The sequence below is a fragment of the Pelecanus crispus genome, chromosome 5 (assembly GCF_030463565.1).
Source record: "Pelecanus crispus isolate bPelCri1 chromosome 5, bPelCri1.pri, whole genome shotgun sequence".
In the NCBI taxonomy this organism is placed as follows: domain Eukaryota; kingdom Metazoa; phylum Chordata; class Aves; order Pelecaniformes; family Pelecanidae; genus Pelecanus; species Pelecanus crispus.
In genome coordinates, this window is record NC_134647.1 from 25,088,309 (window position 1) to 25,107,239 (window position 18,931).

Below are 18,931 nucleotides of genomic sequence, written 5' to 3' on the forward strand. Positions count from 1 at the left end.
AAAAAAACAGCTTCAGATATTAGAAGCGACACAGCCCAGCTGCATAAACAGAGCCACTATGATTCCCAATGCACAGAATACACATGCTGAAGGGATGAGATGCAACTCATACTTTGTTCATTGAAATGCTAGTGCAGTGGAGTGTGGCTAAGTGATATCATCATATGCCTCCTCTCCGTAGAAGTCAGCTTCCAGGAGCAGCAATTGGCAGGTATGATTTCTTCTTAGAGAACATGGGGGAAAAAAAAAATGCATCGTGCCTCAAGTATATAAAAGCTGCAGAATGATTAGCATCTTTATACAGAAAATACACACATTTTTATAGAAAGCCAAAAAATGAAGTCAGAACAGAGGATGCAACTTATGCAGTTAAATAACTTTGTTAGCACCACTTTGATTTTTACAGGCAAATCAAAACACTGGCAGTATTACTGCAAGTTCACAATAACCCTTATGATGATAAAAAAACAAAGCCAAGTCAGATTGATTTTAAATGCTGAGCAAAAATCAGTATAAATACTGTCAAACTCAGTTTTGACTAGTGTTTATCTCCAACAAGATTAAACTACATTCAGCTCACGTGATTCATATCTATCCAAGTTTTAAATTATGCCAAATTGGTTTAGAAGTTACCTAAAACTCTGAAGGAGGCAGAACCAGGGGGTGTACTAAACATTTCCAGTTATAAAAGACACAAAACTGGAGTAAAAGCAATTAAAGCTTTTTAGGAACCAATTCACATTGGTCACACCAGTCACGTCTGTAAGACCGCAGAGGATGTTTACCTGGCTTCATGGTTCTTTCACTCTTGTCACAAAGAACGACGTTTCACAGATTACCAAACTCCCCATCCTGCCCCTAAAAGGCAGCTACAGCTCCTCTGCTATGGAGTCAGAGCACTTCCAGGCAGAGGAGCAAAGGAGGCACTCCCCACCCCTACCTGCCCATGCTCCCCCAGCACCGTGTCACTGCAGGCAGCTCACACGTTCCTCTGCAGGACTGGAAGACCAGGTGATGGCATGCAGGTGAGCTCTCAAGTTCTTCCACAAAAGCCAATGTTGCCTGCTCTACTTCAAACATTGGGCATCGAACCCAAAGTTTTTTTGTTTATTAAAAAGGAGCATTTGATAGCAAAGTACTTTTACAGACAAATTTCCTTCCAATTTCTGTAACTTTGAAGAGAAAGACTGGATTTCATTAAAGAAACTAAAAATAAGAGAAAAATGTGGAACATATTTTCTAGAAAACTAGGACTGCGGGATATCAGTGGGAAGAGAAACTCAAAAACATGAAGAGCTCTGGCTGTTTAACATCCAGTACGTTCAAAAACTCGACAGAGCTGTAGCAGGGACTAAATACTGACATCTACCATTTTCTTCAACGAAGCATTACTTAAGAGTAATTTATAAATTTACACTTGTAACAAGGTTGCCATTTTTAGTCCACCATACAAAGAAAGTAATTTTCTACAAGTACTTGTGACTGATCTGCCATAAAAGTTGAAAGGTGGTTAAAGCCATGCGACTTGGGAAGAAACACTATTACAATCTTCAAACAGCCTGCCTTCTGCCACCACGAAAACATTGCTGCCTCAGTTAAAATCGTAATACACCTGAAACATGGAAAATAGAACTGTCAGAAATGTTTCAAATTAAACAGTGAAACTCAGAAGATGAAGAAAGCTGTAACTACTTTAAAGCATGTGTCAGGTTACTATGGTACTAATGCTGTAGACGCCACTATCCAGGACAGAAAAGTTTTAAAATTAAATTCCCCATTCACTCAGCCAATAAGTAAGCAAGTGTATCTGTTTGAGGTTTTCATAATTGGATTCAGCCAAAAATAAAATATACCCCTACCTACCCTTAAGAAACTGGGATAACCTCCGAAATATTTTTTTTTTTTTTAAAAAAAGGGCTTATTTTAAATATCGGTAATTCATTTTCAGTTTGTGCACTTTAATAGAAAAAAATCTATAGGGAGTATCAAAATGCAAGAATGTATTGCTCTATTCTGTATAGGAAAACTTACTGACCTTGTCTGCTGAGCTAAGAGTCTACTTCATACTGTTACTAATCATGTACAAAAAAATACAGCGGTGCTCAAACTTACCTCTCCTTTTACTTGTCCTGTTACCCTACCACGTGCTGTTCTCACACATATTGCTGTTTATTTAGCTATATTAAAATGTACGTTAGACATAAAACCAATGTTTTCATTGATTTAATGAACACTGTGTCTCCCAGGGAAAGTAACAGTGTATCTAGAATATGGAAATTTGAAGGCTGAAAATCCATAACCATTTCAGGGTGGGGGTACTTTCCTTTTTTAAACGAAGTAAGGAAAGTAGAGAATTAGCCAGACAGAAATAAATCTCATTTCTCCTCAGCTTTATGCTGTGCAATAAGCAGTCTGGGTAAACACCACACAGAACTTCCACAGTTCCAACAGAAATGTAATTGTAATTACTCTGAGAGTACCACAGCTGCAGCTCACCTATGTGCCCTGTGGTGGAAAAAGTGACAGGCAACAACCTTCTTCAAAAACCATCTCATGACCCACAGAGGTAACAGTGAATTCTGTTATGGCATCTAAAAAAAAAAAAAAAAACCACCACCCACAAATAAACCTTTTGTCCTACAGAAAACACAGTTCAACACATTCTCAATGAATAAAGAAAACAGATCAAAACCTTTAGCCTAGGACTGTAAAATACCTTCAGTGAGATTCCCAAAGTTTGGCTCATCCTACTCAACAAAAGCTCCCCATTCCTAGCTCATCATTTCCTTGTCTATCATTACTTTAATTAAGTTAATTCTCAAACTGCTTTTTGCAAAAATTCCAACTGAACCAAGCTAAGCCAAAGCCTAACAAGCCTTTCTTCAATATACTCAGGCATGCAGACCTTGAAGTCTACAGCACAAACCCCACAATGACCTGCTTCTGACTTCCTGCCGGGCATCCAGAAATAAGAAAAGACCAATTCTCGGAAGGGCTCTGCTTCACATGCTAGCCATTAGCATGGGCAGCAGCAGTACATACTACACAGCATAAAGACAGGGAGCAACCGTTTCAGTGCTCAAAGGTGAAAATTTGTTCCAGATCAACTCTTAGTTGAAACCTTAGTGAAAACCAAACACTAAATTTTTCATGCTTTGAAAAAGCATGGTCCCCAGATCACTTCCTAGTGCACCTCTTTCTTAAGAAGATTTTATCATTCTCATCTTCTCTTCATCTTCAGCAACACCTTTCCAGCTTGCTGGCATACAAAGCCTCACCTTCCAGTCCACTGCCTGTTCCCCTTTAATAGGAGCAACCCGTCTGGGTTCCTTTTAAGTCAGCTTCTACACAACTGCAGAGATTCAGTGCCTACCCGCCAGGCTGAAAACTCACAGCCAGTCTCAGGGCACCGGTTCCTAAAGACACACAGTCCATTAAGAACTTGGACCAAACCCTGGCAAAGGGCAGCAAAGAAGCTTCACCCTCTCAGGATCTGGAAAGTTTAAGGATTTACAAAAACAGTTTAGGTAGCTTCTACAATCTGATAGAAATCATGCAAACTCCAGGTATGCCACAGACTCATAAAAAGGGATTTTTAGATTGGAAGTTATTTTGACAGGTGGGTGGCTGTAAAAACATTACAGCATATAAAAAAGGTTTATACATTTTTGTAATAAGTTGGCATGGTATGTTGAAAACTTCAGTGAGTTACAGGTTTTAACTAGAGTTTGTGCTGCATAACCAATAGATCTTTTTTTTTTAAATTACTAGAGGGCTATTACTAGCTTTTAGTGCCAAATGTTCATTTTTATAGTACTGTGGGGAAAGGAAAGTAGAACTAATATGCACTTTGCAGGGGGAAAAAAAAAAGTAGCTTTACATCTCTCAACCACAAAATTTTGCATTAGCTTTTATTATTATTATTATTACCCCTAAGTAATATTTTGAAAGATCCTTGTGTTTATTTGGCAATCAACACACAGAATTTCTACTTCAGTTTATCAATTGCTTGCATTCTAGGTAAAACATCTAGCAGGAGCAGCATAAGAGGCAGGGTTAAGATTTTTAAAAGGAAAAAGGAAAAAGTGCTATTTAAAAAGTGATTCCATTATCTTTTTTGCTCCCAAAGAAGAAAACCAGCAACAATCATTTCACAACCATTACATTTCAGAATCCTTGAAAGACACTGAAACATAACAAGTAAACACAAGACTAGACTAGAAGAAATAGATGTTAATACAAAGTAAGTATCCAAATGGTTTAAAAACATACAACAGTCTCATTCCTCTTTCAATCCCCAAAGAAAAAGACAAATGCTGTTAACCCTTATAATAGCTACCTGAAACAAATGCTTAGGATTATTCAACGTACAGATTATAAAGCATCTTCTCCACTGGCTATTATATCAATCCATTCCTTAACAAGCATTTATGATACAAGTATCAAAACAGAGCACATAAAAAGAGTTTATCACTTGTTCTCAATTGACACCAGGCAAAACAGTAATTACAATCCCAGGATAGCAATGGATTTGGGGAAACTGATCCCCCCTTTTTTCTAGGGATACTGTAGCAACGGTTCTTGAGTACTTACAAATATTTAAAATATACCAATGTATTAGTACAGCCTTCACATATCAAACTACCTCCTAAAATGATGCACAAGTTCAGAAGACTTACTTCGCTCCACCCAGTAAGGACCTGGCCTTGCCTTTTCAAAATGTCTTAGTCTTAGATACTATTAACTGCTTAGCTAAAATTCGTATCTCAGTTTGCTATTCTACTGCAAAAAAATATGCGTCAAATGACTTTAACAGAAAATAGTAGTACTAGATATAAAATATAAATAAGGCCAAGTTTTCAAAGAAGTAATGCTACACACACACAGAGTTACAGATGGCTTCCAGGTACTAGAAGACCTTAAAAAAAGCCAATGTTCCCAAAAGCATGTCCTGTTTTTCAACAGAATAAACCTAAGAACATAATACCTTTCCCCACAAAGTTTGTCTCTCTTGATTGAAAACACAGCACCAGCACTCTGCACCAAATCAGTGTCTAGGTATTCTCGATGCATAATAAATTGCATTTGACTGAGGCGGCATACTTACCTATTCACCAAGCATGCAGACTGTGGAGGCACACCAGTTCACTGCTCCATATAAATATGCTTCAAAAAACAAGCTCATGGGAACAAGGGTTCCAAGCATCTAAATCAGTACTACGAGATAGTTTTGTTTTAGAAACTCCCTGCCCACAAAAAAAATTTTGCTCCTATCACCAAATAAAAAGTATTTCTATTTTTTCTTGTTTATTGTTCCATTGTTTCATCACTCACTGTATAATAATGGCCAACCAGAAGACAGCAAAGGTGTCCAGTTTCCTCAAATCTGCACAAACATTATTAAATCTTTTCAGACCAGAAGCTTTTTTCAACACTCAAAGTGTTGAAAACGACATTCACTTTCAACAAGCTTGTAAGTGCCAAGTTTGTAAGTACTGTTAATACGACTCTGAAGGCCAGTTCTGTATTGTGGTAATAGGTGATGAAAGAGAGAATCACAGTTGGTCTTGGTCTAACTGAGAGATGTTCAGAATTCACAGAGATGGGGGACAGGGGGCGCGTTCAAGACTCAATACAGAAATCAGGAAAAGAAGTGAGGCTTGCCCTGTGAGGAACAGAATCCCAGAGTCTGCTGCTAACTCCGTATTTTCATTTTCTACTTACATTTCAGCCTTTCATTATCCCACTCCATTCCTCCTCCTTTATAAAACTAAACAAATCAACTGACATGCACTGCTGGCAAAGGAAAACAACAAGCCATTACTGCAGACTTCCAAAAACCCAGCTCCTTTTTAAGTCTTCAGCACAGTGCCAATGATGAAAGACGTACCCGTCAAATAGCAGAGGATGGGGATTTTCTTGGTTGGAAAAACCCAAAACCTGATGACTTTGAATTGAATAGTAAAAGTTAAAATTGTAATGGATATTTGTTCCACAGTTCTTAATTAGAGTACAATAATGCTGTCCTTACACTATAGAGAGAACATATAAGTAAGTTTACATACGCATCAGATGAAAGATCCCATCGCAGGCGTTAATATGAGACAAGAAGGAATTTCCTAAGCCTTGGCCAGTGTGGGCTCCTTTCACAAGGCCAGCAATATCCACCACATTCAGAAAGGCTGGAATTTTGCTGAAATACAAAAGTTAAAAGTTTCATTACTGAAGCATATTAGCCAAAACTTTTGGCACAGAAATGAATTCAGAACATGAAAATCCAACATTTCTTTTTTCTAGAACAACTTATACATAACAGCAGCTGTCTTCCTTATTTAACATGCAATGTATAAAAGACACGATTCCCCCCTCCCATGTAAAACATCAACCATTCTTTAATTTCTCTGTCATTAATCATGTAAAATGAAGTAAACGAATTTCTAAGTGTGGGATCATACTGGCAATTATACAAATAATCAACCAGGCCTGGAACACTGAGGCACAAAGTCAGTCATCTGTAATGCGCAGTTTTCATAGTACCAAAGGGATAAGACACACAAATGGCCATTGCACTCTGCTCTTGCACACCTCTAAGGTTACCGTTTAGTTCAGTAAGTTAAGCAATCTTCTCAGAAGACAAGGGCATTTTTTTTTAATACAGTGGTGATTAAAACTAGCCATGGTCAGGGTTATGCAAACAATTTGAAAGAAAGCAGAAAACAAGTTAAGATGAAGCTGGTATTATAATGTAAACAGCTGTGATGCTTTCCGCCATAGTTAACAGCAATGGGTTAGCAGACATGTCTACACAACATTTGATATAGCAAAAACAGAATAGTCATGAAGTTCAAATTAGCTTACAAAAAATGGAAAAAAGCTTTTAGAGCTATGGGAAATGCATATGGCAATTTATAAACTGCAAGCCTTTCATCCTCTGCAGATTCTCAAGTTGTTCTAAAATGAGCAAATAACTGAATGGGCATCAAAACTTTTCAGGTATATTCTAAACCAAATTACTTCTCAAAATCCAGCTGAGTCAGGAAAAAAAACTCCTAAAACTTTGTGATAAGGTGTTGACTAAAAGCACCTTCATATGGTCTACACAAATGAAAACACCATCATCAACAGTGGCAGAGATAGAATCATGCTGAAATGCTACAAATTCCTCACTTGCAAGAGACCAGAAACCACACACCATAGTCATCAAGATCTCCAACTTGATGGCTTCAAAATAAGTAACCGGAACACTACTTAATTTCCATCAAACACTTTAAATTACCACCATTATATTTCACTAGCACTATGCTAAGATTAATACAACAGTTCCCTGTTTTACTGACAGTAAGTATAATGGAAAACACCCAAATCCATAGTTTTAATAACAATGATGAGAGGGGTGTGATTTACGCTATGAAGTCTACATGCGCATACAGTGCCAATTGGTAAAGCAGTGAAAAGCCGCCTTTTATGGTGAGTGTTCTTCAACATGAAATTCAAATCTAATGATATAAATTCTGTGGTCTACCTTAAGATGTCTTTTCCAAAGACTTACCATTGCAGTGCTGCTCACAGACAGAAGCAACGACATAGGTGGGAATGAGGGCTAGGGATGACCTAGCCAGTGACCTCCTAGCCAACCCTATGCAGAAACCTTCTCTGAACACTGTTACACTTCTGAAGTCTTTTTTGGCCACAGCCCAAACTGAGCTTTATTTTTATTAATGTGACAACTTGCTGATAAATGTATTTGGGTTTTCAAATATTGAAATATGTGACAGCATGACTGCTGTCAAATCTGTAACGGCAGAAAATTCCACTAGCATCAGAAAACCACCCTTCTCTTCTTATCCTGATGCCTGGTATGGCAAATAGGGCCCAGACAGAAAAAGCTGTAGTTATGGGAATCTATGGATCATTGTCTCTGCTCAGAGCAATGGGCTTAGGTAGAACAATACAAGCTTCCAACTTTTTTTTTAGTGCTATCCCACTTCCATTTGACTGCAATTAACACAACACATAGCTTAATACTAGCAGATGTGCTGCCTCACTTGAAAGGAACTCCCGAATTTGGGAAGAGATGATCCTTTAGAGTCTGTCTTAGTATGCAACATCAATATTCTGGAAGTGTGGTGACCTAAAAGGAAAAGATCTTATCCTGGTTTTGTTTTCAGCCTTACTCTAACGCTTCCCAAGAAAAATTATTTATCTCAAGTACATAGAGAGTAATTCAAGTAATTTCACAATACAAGATCTGGACAAAATCTTTTTCTTTACCAAGGTGAAGTTCAAAGTATGACTAAACCTTTCAGGTGTAATAAATTAGTAACTTAATGACACATTTCATGCCATTAATACCTTTGTGATGCGCTTAGAAACAAGCGTGAATAGGACACAATACCCAGAAGGGCAAATTTTAAAAAATACACAAGAAAATATTTACAACATAGCACGAGTTACTTAAATTCAGGTAAACAATATGTTGACTTTTAGTTTTAAACTTCACTGGGCTCATGAAAAGAAGGGCCCATCCTTGGGAAGACAGATGTTGTGCACTGCAAGTTAATGCTGTTGAATGGAGGAGAAAAAACATGAATATAAGTACACTCTGAAGTAAACAAACTTTGAAAATGTCACATTCTTGTCCCACTATGGTGGATTATCTTTTTTTTTTAACTACCAGTACACGAACTCAAATGGAAACAGCAAACCCTCAAGTTTACCAAGACTAATGCACATTCTGAAGACAAAAACCAGTAACTATTAATGCATTAACCCAGTAAGTCCTTTTGCCTGACAGAACCACAGAGCTAATACAAACCTCAGAAGAAACAGCAGCAACTTCCCAGTCAGAATGTTTTTAATTCCTTGCTTTTTTGTCACATAAGTCAACAGCAAGGTAGAAAAATGCCACTCTTTAAAGCAGTTCTCCATTGTCATTTTAAACTGTATTTTAAGAAAAACAAAGGTGGTGTTAGAAATGTTCTCTTTCTATGCTCCCCTCTCTCACCTTTCTGGTAGGATTAACTTCCTGACCAGCCATCAGAAGAATTCACACTTTCACTACAAAGATGCCACATTAGAGCCAAGACACATACCTTCATATGCAGATGGACCACTCTATCACCAGAATCAACCTCATTTGCTAGACAATGGAAAGAAAACCCCAGCACATTTATTTCACAATTGACTAATATGAGCAAGAGACCTTTGAAGACCAGTATCCGGGTTTCCAGGATGTTTTCTCACCTTCACCTTGGGTACCAGAAGGCTAACATTCCAAGCAAAATAAAACCATCCCCATTCTTGGCAGCCCCTTTCCTAAGCCTAGACCTCTATTTCATCATAGAAAGACGAATACAGAGAAAAGCAGAAAAGGGCACAAACTAGCACACTTGCCTATGCTACAAAGGACAAAGAGTAAACATGAAACTAAATAAACAGAAAACACTGCAAAGAATGGGGGAAAAGTACCACATATCTTGAGTGTGTTTGAGTTCTTTTAAATGTATAAGACTTAACTAGATTGTTCTTTTCTTTTTTCCCCTCTTGTAAACAGATTAATTTACATTTCTTAAGATTCATTAGTCAGCATTAGCAGAATGTCACTGAGCCTCAAATGGTCATCAGGAACAGGTGGCATCAACTGATCATTTGTACAAATCAGTGCAACACCAATCTACCATAAAGCATGTCACAGCAATTTATAACATGAAACATTACCAAATCTGGAAGTATCTCTCTATTTTAAGCAAAGGTATAATCCTTGAGCAAGGATTTTTTCACCTCACTTAGAAATACAGCAACAGTGGTTTTGTGTTAGCAGACTACCTTCCCTGTATGAGATAGCGTGAAACAAAGAGCACAAGACTCACCGCCCAAAGAACGTACAGTTTTGTAGTCCAGTGGTTAGGGTATTATTCAGGAATAAGAGACTTATGCATCCATAGGGTTATGCATTTTGCAGGGGAGGAGGCCTATTTCTCACCAACTTTGTTTCAAACTTCTGTCCAAAACACTTATTTAAACAGGCAAGAGGAGTTTCTTTACCTGACCTGTTTGTTCAGTACAGTGGTACTGAACAGTACAATGCAACCAGCTACCTCTTTTCTTTTAAAATGCACACACATATGGTATCTGCAATTTGTTGTGCATATTTTTTTTTTCCAAAAATTTGAGGGGAACGGGCATGCATTTATTTCTTGAGTTTCCACAAGTAATTGTTTAGTCAAGAAACCTCACAGGCAGCGTACACCTGAAGCTTTGACTTAGACTGAAACATCATAACCAAAATACTGTTTGTCTCCCTGGGTTTTTATTCTTTTAGGTTTCCACAATCTCTCTTCTCCAATGAAAGCAAGACCCCATTAATTTCTCTGCAGCATTTACTACAACTTACTGAAATCTCACACCTACCAGGAGACTCTGGGAAGCCACATGACAGCTTCAACTAAGTTCAGAATGCAGCAGTTTTCCAGTAAGCTTGGTTGATAATTCTCGTAACACACTCGCTTTTTATTAGTTTCTTGAATAGGTCAAGAAATGAGTCTCACCTCAAACTCTACCTGCTCCTAGGGACCACATACCAAAAAGTCCAGATTCTTCAGTATAAGGGTAAAACATCCAGCTCCCTTTTTCTCTTTGGTAAAGCCAAATGTGCTACTCATCTCCTGGTTCCGGAACAGGCTCTTCTGCCTTTAAAAGATGCTATTTGAAATCTGTTAGAAAAGGGAAACTCTTCTTCCTTCCTGAAAATTCATATAACTTAAGTAGGAGTCACCCCTTAGGAGTTCACAAATGACCTGAAGTAAAAGTAGGAACATAGAAGGAGAACATATATATTGTGACAACTTCTTAGAAAGCCATTCACCCTCAGTCTGTCCTCACCACTATTTTTGGCCCATTTCCAAATAGAAAAGAACAGTTCACAGTCCCTCCCTCTTCCAGAAGGCTGTACTCCCTATTACAGCTTCTGCAGTCAACCTTGCAAGCAGTTTTGACCAATGTAAGCAAAATGCCTCACAGGACAATTAAAGGAATCTGTTTCTGAAGAACTAAGTACTGCAGATGAACCCTGGCCATTTCTATGCAAGAACAATTTCATTATAGCATTTTATCCATGGTAATGACAAACAAGACCTGAACCTAATAGCACATGAACCAGAAGTGAAAAATCTGCTAATTAAATTTCACTTACACAAATTATAAAAAAGTAAAAGATTCCATGTGGATTAAGACACATACTCAGTGTCCCACGTATATCAAATGCCTGCATTCTCAAACTATTCAGTAAGTTATTACACCAACAAAATACAATTAAATTTTGCCTTCTCCCACCAGGCAGAAAAGATGCCTCAAGTCACCACAACTTCAGGTCTTTCGTTCACTGCTGGCAAATAATTCATTTGCAATGCTAGAACAAGCATCACAGCCAAGTTGATTTACACAGGCTCAGAACTAACTGAAGAGCAGGCAAACTCAGCAATACCAAAGGAAGCAGCACATTAGCAACAGGATATACTTGCCAATTTTCAGCTAAATATGGGTTCTCTTACAGATGCTGATATGCCAGAATTACATCCAGCCAAGTAATTTGTGTTTCACTCTGGATTTACAGGTGGGTTTCATTTACATAGATGCTCCTTTTAAACCTAGAGGAAGTCCCACATGATGTCATTCGAAGTCCCACTGCTGATCTGGTTTCTAAGTAGTACTTTCCACCAACTGATTACCTAATTTTGACTTCAAAACTTGTACGCTGTCCTACAATAAGTTCAAGAGAACTTTTGTTCAATATTACACAGGACTTCCATAACCTAGACAACAATGGAAGTCACTCAGATTTAGTTCTGTAACCACTGCTTGAGCACTAGAGATCCGAATGTATGAATTTTAACAATCTCCAATGCAACAGAACAAACCAAAGCAATTTCCTGACAAAAAGGACAGAGATCCTGAAGTACACTGGACAGTGCCAGAACTGAAGAGGGGTAGTTGCACTTTACATATATTATCCTCTTGTGAGATAGCCAGGATTGCTTTAAAATTTGAAAAGGACATCCAAGATAGATTAAAAACAGTCTAAGTTAAATAGAAACGTTTGTGGTTGCAATAAGCATTTTGTTTTGTGAACACGTATGTGCAAGGCAATGCACCCGCTTACAGGTGCAAACAAACAAGGAATCAAATGAATACTGATAACTTGAGAAAGGATGAACCAAACTACTTACATTTTACTCACTCCTGCTTATAATCTCATTTGATTTTAACCAGAGGAGGAAGCAGAAACATAGACTTTAAAATCACTTCTTTTATTTATGTTTTCACACAGGTTGATTACTATCAGCCAATACAGTCCTTCAGTTTAAGTATTTACAGTTTAAAATATAGCTTAGGCTTACATTGCTTCTACCTGAGTATTTCTTCTAGTTAATCATATAAAGTAAAGAAAAACGAATGCAAATAATTGCAGCGAGGAGATTATCTGGAGAACAAAATTTAAAAAAAAAAAAAGAGGAAATAGCAGTTTCCTCCACCCCCTCACTCAAAATCATTTTGAGGCTTGAATCAAGTGTCACCACTGAGACATCTCCTGGTCAGGCACAGTACGCTACAGCTGTGGTAGCAGGCAGGACCGTACGGGCTAAGCCTGGTGGGTATATATACTCAGAAACTTTCAAGATATTTGTGAGTTATGACACAAATCACTTGTCCAAATGAGATCAGTTTGGCATACTTATACTAAAAAAATATTTTTAGGCTTACGGTGATTAAGCAGCATCTTGATGAAATTTAGAACAAAAAAATGCATGAGACTAGCTTCATTAAAGCTTTTATTAAGTTACTAAAATTTCTTTAGATGTGCTACACACACAGTTCTTTTCTTGTATAAGAAACCCATCACTTCTAAACACAAAATGTCCCATTAAAATATTAACTGCAGTTAACAGATCAATTGTTTCTGGCTTCCAAGTCCCAATTTTCAAGGCAGGAGCTACCTGCTGAGATCAAGAACATCTCTCCTCCGTTTTAGAATTAGCAGATCTCATCCTCTGCTACCTGCTTAAGATTCATAGATCAGTGGGCAAAAAAAAAAAGAAAAAAAATACACCTTTCTGCTGAAGTGAATCAGTCCAAAGGAAACATTCTCTTTCCAATTACTGAACTGGAACTAATTCAATCATCAGTCTGTCAAACCTTGCCTGAAAGTACCAGTGTTGGGGGTAGGACAACAAAATAAAAAGCCAACAGTCTTTCCTTTCTGAAAAAGCTACATGTTGGCACAATGTAAGAAATATGAGTTTTCACTGAATATCATATAAAATTTAAAACAAACAAACAAGTAGTTTAAATACATAAATTAAGTTAGTAACAGAATATAAACTAAGACCTTAAAACAACAAGCATTCAGAATTATTTTTAATATTATAAGGTCTCTTCTTAATATCCACAATTTCATTCACACCAGAAAGCGAGCAATAGGTAACATTAAAGCTCGAGGAAATTTGCTCATCTAATTCATTTGGCAGCAACATAGCAGTTTTTACTGGAAGTTCTTGGAGCCCACCTTCTGTGTACAGTCTATATCACTGAACTTATTTATTGTAAACAGTCACATACATCATCCACTGCTGCAGAAAGAAAAAAAAAGCACAGGTTATAAGTTCTGGCAGCGTACCTTAATCTATTAAGCACAGATTTACCTTTACGTAATAGTCTCCAAATTGTTGCCTGCATGATTTCATTTACAAACGCTTCCAATTAAGTAATACCAGCCAGCTTTCAGCATGGGCTAGCAAGTAACTGCACACCAGTCCCATCCAAGCTGATGCTTTCTTCTTTTGGAGACAGGAAGGGATCTTCAAGCAACAAACGGTACCTGAAGAGCCTAACTCTTCCTCTGATGGCAGAATGGCCGCAAACCCATACTAGCAATATTCTCAGCAATAGAGTCCGTCTCTCTGTAGCAGCAGCAATCTCGGCTCAATGTGACAGACAGCAACTGCCAGCCCGGCCCAGTCCCACTCTTCCCTTCCCTTGCTCACAGCAGGCATCAAGGCAAGATCACTTTGGTCTGTCATACATTATTTTAGTTAAGACAAAGTCCCCTTCCCCCCGCCACATCCCAACAATGACTGCAGTTATGTGATGACTAAGTGTAACATGTGGGAGATAAAAATCTGAATGCTTTAGATTTTAAAAGACAAAATCTCGAGGCTAGACAAGAGTCTAATTTAAAGACAACTCACTGTTTATAAAACATTCTGTGTGCTCAGATTGATTATGTCTACTAATCCAAACAAGTAGAAAAGTAGCACAGAATGTATTACATAAAGATGAAGAACAAAATCAAGACTATATAAGAGAAATTAAGGAATTTAAACTACAATTCAGTTGTGTATCTTCATGACCATAGCCTTCTTTTCCTGAGTTAGTCTCAGACAGACAAGCACAAACAGCCCAAGAAGAGTTACCTCAGTCTACTGTGCTACTGAATTACCACCGATTATCACCGCTTTATTACTGTTATAGTGAAATATTAAAATCATGTAAGCAACATAAGCGAACTCAGGAGCTATAACTACCCACTGACCCCCCACATCCATTGATTTTAAGTAACAAATACTCCCTTAAAAAAGTCAAGAGACCATTAAAATGAAAGCTGATTTACTATTTATACCCAGCTTATTACCCAATTCAGTATATTTACTGAATTCAGCTTCAGTAAATATACTATTTTCATTAATATTTAATGGTAATTTTTTTTTTTTCCAGAGAGAGTTTGTGAGTCGGAGAACACGCATAGAGTTATTTACAGTCTTAGCACTCCTTGTAAGGATAGATGGCCGAAGGCAGGATGAGGGGAGAGGTAGTAATCTCTTTGTCACTTCAACTATTAATTTAGAAGTAGCCAGTCATAGCTAAGTGAGAGGAAAAAGAGATTATTGATGTGGTCAAAGCAGCAATAACATTACAATTTAGAACAAATTCGTCAACAAAACTTAAAAGCCACACCGTTATCTCTGCACAATCAACAGCCAGAAAGTTTTGTCTCCAATTCAGCAGAGTTTTGGTTTATGATCCATACAGTAACAAGTATGCTTAATACTCACTTGAGCAGGAAAAACAAGATAACATGTTGTAACAATCCACCTAAACAAACAGCTCCATATTAATGCATTTTTCAGTATTTAAAAAGTGCACAGGAATTACAGACGGAAGCAACTTGCTTGGACCTGAAAATTAAGTTAACAAATGGATTTTTGATCGGTGACTAATCAATCTTTTTTAATTGTGGGTGTGATCTGGCTCTAAAACTGAAGCCCAAGTGTTGAACAAAAGCACAGACATGCACGCTAATTTGCCCTACGATTTATGTACACTCACGTTATTCAAGATACCTCTGCAAGTAACTGCAAACTGAAATTAACAACTCACAAGCATCCATTTAAGTTTCTGTTTTCTGAAAGCACCTTAAGTTTTGCTGTTCAAGCAAAAATCCAGTTCCCACACTGAACATACAGAGCAGATTATGGAAACAGTCAATAGCAAAAACCATTGATGTGACAAAACTAATACAATCCTAGAATAAGGAAACAATTCAAAGAGACATATTGTAGGAATATCCCCAAATATACCGGGTAACAAGTAGCAGAGCCTATAAAAAGGAGAGATAAAGAGTCAGGAGAAAAAAGGCTGCCCATAAAGGTTACTGTCAAAAGACTGAGGACACGGGTATGTTGATAGATATTTGTTTGGCTACCTATAGCATATACAATATTCTGAAGAATACAAAATACAGGGTGGAAATTTTACAAATGAACAACCCCATGACACATTAGGTATGTCCACTACTGTTCATTTTCCAAACCTCTTCAGAAGATCCTCCAAGTCGCCTGGGAGCCACAACTTTCAAAGACAGGAACACCAAGCACCAAATGGTGCTGAGCAATGACTAGCAGCTCCTAGATCCCTCATTCTCATACCACAAAGGTCGGGGGGGGGGAGGGGGGCGTGTGGTGTATAATCCAGGTACGTATATAATTTCACGTTCTAAAACAGGTATCAGTAAAAACTTAAAGACAATATAGTTGCATTAAACTTCTATGAAAACCTTGGGTTCAGTAATACTATTTCAGATGCTTAACTGAAGAAAAATATTAAGAACTTGAGTTACCTTGGGGGTTTGTGATACTGGCACAGGAAGTCAAATCTGTCATCTGGCACAGGTACTCGACTCTCATTTGGATCAATAGTACAGAAAGGAAAATTTTCTGCTGCCGCTTGACTCTTTGTTAACACATTGAAAAACGTCGATTTCCTATAAACGAAATACACACATTCTTAAAGAAGTTCAAATCGGAAGCATTTAAAAGGGCTGGATAGAAATACATCTTATTCCAACCCAAAAGCAATACTGAACTTTCCCTTTACTTCCACAACAGTGACCACTGCCCTGATTCTAGTACAGGACACTTTCAAATACACATACGGAGTGTCCCACTGAAAGCCAATGACGTTTACCTCTCTTCCCTACCCTTGAAAATTTCCCTAAGTGACTATAATGCACATGTCAGTTAGCAAAGAAATTTTAAGTCAAAAGCAAAGCACAGCTCTACTGGCCACTACTCATTTTCCTCAAGCACAAAGTGAGAAAAAAATAAGGATGATTGAAACTTATTCTGAGTGAACTAGTTTTGCCAAGACTCACCAGCTCTTTCCACAACTGTATTGCTTCTTCAGATTTATTTACGTATTAACACAATTTCAGTATCTAAGCACTAAAAGTCAACAATCAAAGGAGAAAAAAAGGGGTATAGAAGGCAAACCGCAACAGTTAATCAATTACAAGTAATCTTTTGTGCATATGAAGATACAGGTCTGCCTTACCAAGCATTTTTCATCCATGTTAAAAATCAGTGGGAAAAAACCTGCAAGTGGTATCAGGGAAAAAGAACATTTTCACTTAAACCAAGTAGCAGATTATTTTGTTAGTTGGCATTTATTAAACCAAAAGAGAGCAATTCTTGAGCTACTGCTAAGAGAAAGGTCTTAATCAACTCCTAAATCTTCCACCATAAATATTCTGGGGTTGGGGTTTTTTGGCTTGATTTTTTTTCGTGGAATTTTGGGGGGTTTTTTTTTAGTTTCACACAACTTCTCAGCCACTGGGGGAAAAAAAATCTGAAAGCTGCGCTGCATACAGCCAATATGCTCAAAAGCCAATCACAAATTTCTTCAAAAGTTACATTAACATAACTGCAAATGCTATTTTTTCCCCATTGACATGTTATACAATGTTACTGCTTATTATTTCCTTTCCAGTGTGCAACTTACCTAGACCCTGAAAAATAAGATACATTATAATGAAAAGACAACAAAACAGTACTTATGCCTCTGAGACATGCTCAAATTTTTTTCCTCTAATTTTTTAAAGATTTAAAGTTTGAGAATGCTGAGAACTTCTTTTAGTAAATATGATACACAAATTAATACCAATAGTTTCACACAGATGTTCACCAAGTAATTCATCATCCTTTTTAGATGCCTTAAGTATAGCTCCTTTGAGGAGCCGTAACAACTACAGATGAGAAGCATGACAGAGAGCAACTCATCTTCCATCACCTCTCCCAAACTGCAACTTCAACAACTTTTTTCCTTACAAACGCTGAATAAGTTTCAAGAATGGAAGTCCTCTTCACTGCTAATGACACTTATGGTATCACTAAGCCCTTCCTGTGCACATCAGCCTCTCCAAAAAAATCAAATATAGGAGGAATTTGTATGCACGTGCACATGTGCATATCTATTTGCATGAAAACGTGCCTTACACATACACAACAGTGGAAGTAAGGAAATGCAAAAGACGCAGTATAAGACTCAGCAATTACTAAGACATTTTTTTTTCTTTTAATTCTCCACTATTACCTTGTCCAGACTTGTACATACCAGCCTCACGCTACCTGAGTGTTTTACATCGCTCCGCCTATAAGTAGTTCAAGGTAAAGATGTAAGTCTATCACTGAGCAAAAAGCCTTATATCGTATCCCTCAGCTCGTATACGCAGCTATAAGCGCCTATCTTCACCCGGAAACCGTGTCAGGTCACTCCACCTGCTGCAGAAGCAAACTCAGGAGAGCGGGTGGCCCCGGTCTGTCGGGCCGTCCCGGCCTGCTCCCCTGCCCCGCCGCCGGCCCCCAGCCCCGCGCTCCCCCGACCACCTACCCAACGTTTGGCAGCCCGACGATCCCGATCTTCAGGGACGTCCCAAACCTTCCGATGATGGGGTGCGATTTAACCCCGTCGCCTCCCTTTTTCGGGGGCATCTGAAAGCACAAGAACAGGGCAGGCTGAAGGCCCCGCGACACCCCCGGGTCCCACCGCGGAAGGGGACGCGCCCGGCAGAGCGCGGCGGCCGAACCGGGGCCTTCCTCCACGACGAGGCCGAGGTGGAACACCCGCTCCCGCCCCGCCAGCCGGAGGCGCGACGGCTCCCAGGCCCCCGGCGGCTCCCCCACCGCACTCCTTTTCCCCTCAGCCCCATCCCGACGGAGCGACTCGAGGCCTTGGAGAGGGGGGCGGGCTGGGCTCGGCTCTCACCTCAGCTGGCAGAGCCGGGGCTGCGCGGCCCCCGCCTGAGAGGAAGAGACGCCAGCGGCCCCTCGCACGCGGACACGCCGGCGGAAGAGGCGGGGCCGAGGCCGCTCATTGGTCGGGAGCGTCGCGAGGGGAAAGGTCACGCGGGGAGGGCGGCGGCGGCGGGACGCGGCGGCGCGCATGCGCGCCGCCGCGTCCCGCCGCCGCCGCCCTCCCCCTCTTTTGCCCTCCCTCGACTCCACCCAGAGCTTCATTCCTGGAAGAAGCACTTGTCCCCTTCATATCTCCACCCGCCGCCTCCCAAAAAGTCAGTGAGGCGCAGAGCCGTGCCTCTGGGAAG

The 18,931-nt window shown here is 39.1% G+C and overlaps 1 protein-coding gene across 1 annotated transcript in view; it reads right to left on the reverse strand.

The window, feature by feature from the left end:
* The window catches only part of OLA1 (Obg like ATPase 1), a 105,289-nt gene extending 86,636 nt beyond the window's left edge, over positions 1-18,653 (reverse strand). The window contains exons 1-4 of the mRNA XM_075710907.1: positions 18,595-18,653; positions 18,220-18,320; positions 16,172-16,315; positions 6,066-6,193 (exon numbers count right to left, since the gene is read on the reverse strand). Coding sequence (XP_075567022.1) covers positions 6,066-6,193; positions 16,172-16,315; positions 18,220-18,320 — 373 coding nt within the window. The 5' untranslated portion in view covers positions 18,595-18,653. The remainder of the gene's footprint in view (positions 1-6,065; positions 6,194-16,171; positions 16,316-18,219; positions 18,321-18,594) is intronic.
* Positions 18,654-18,931: the final 278 nt, after the last annotated feature.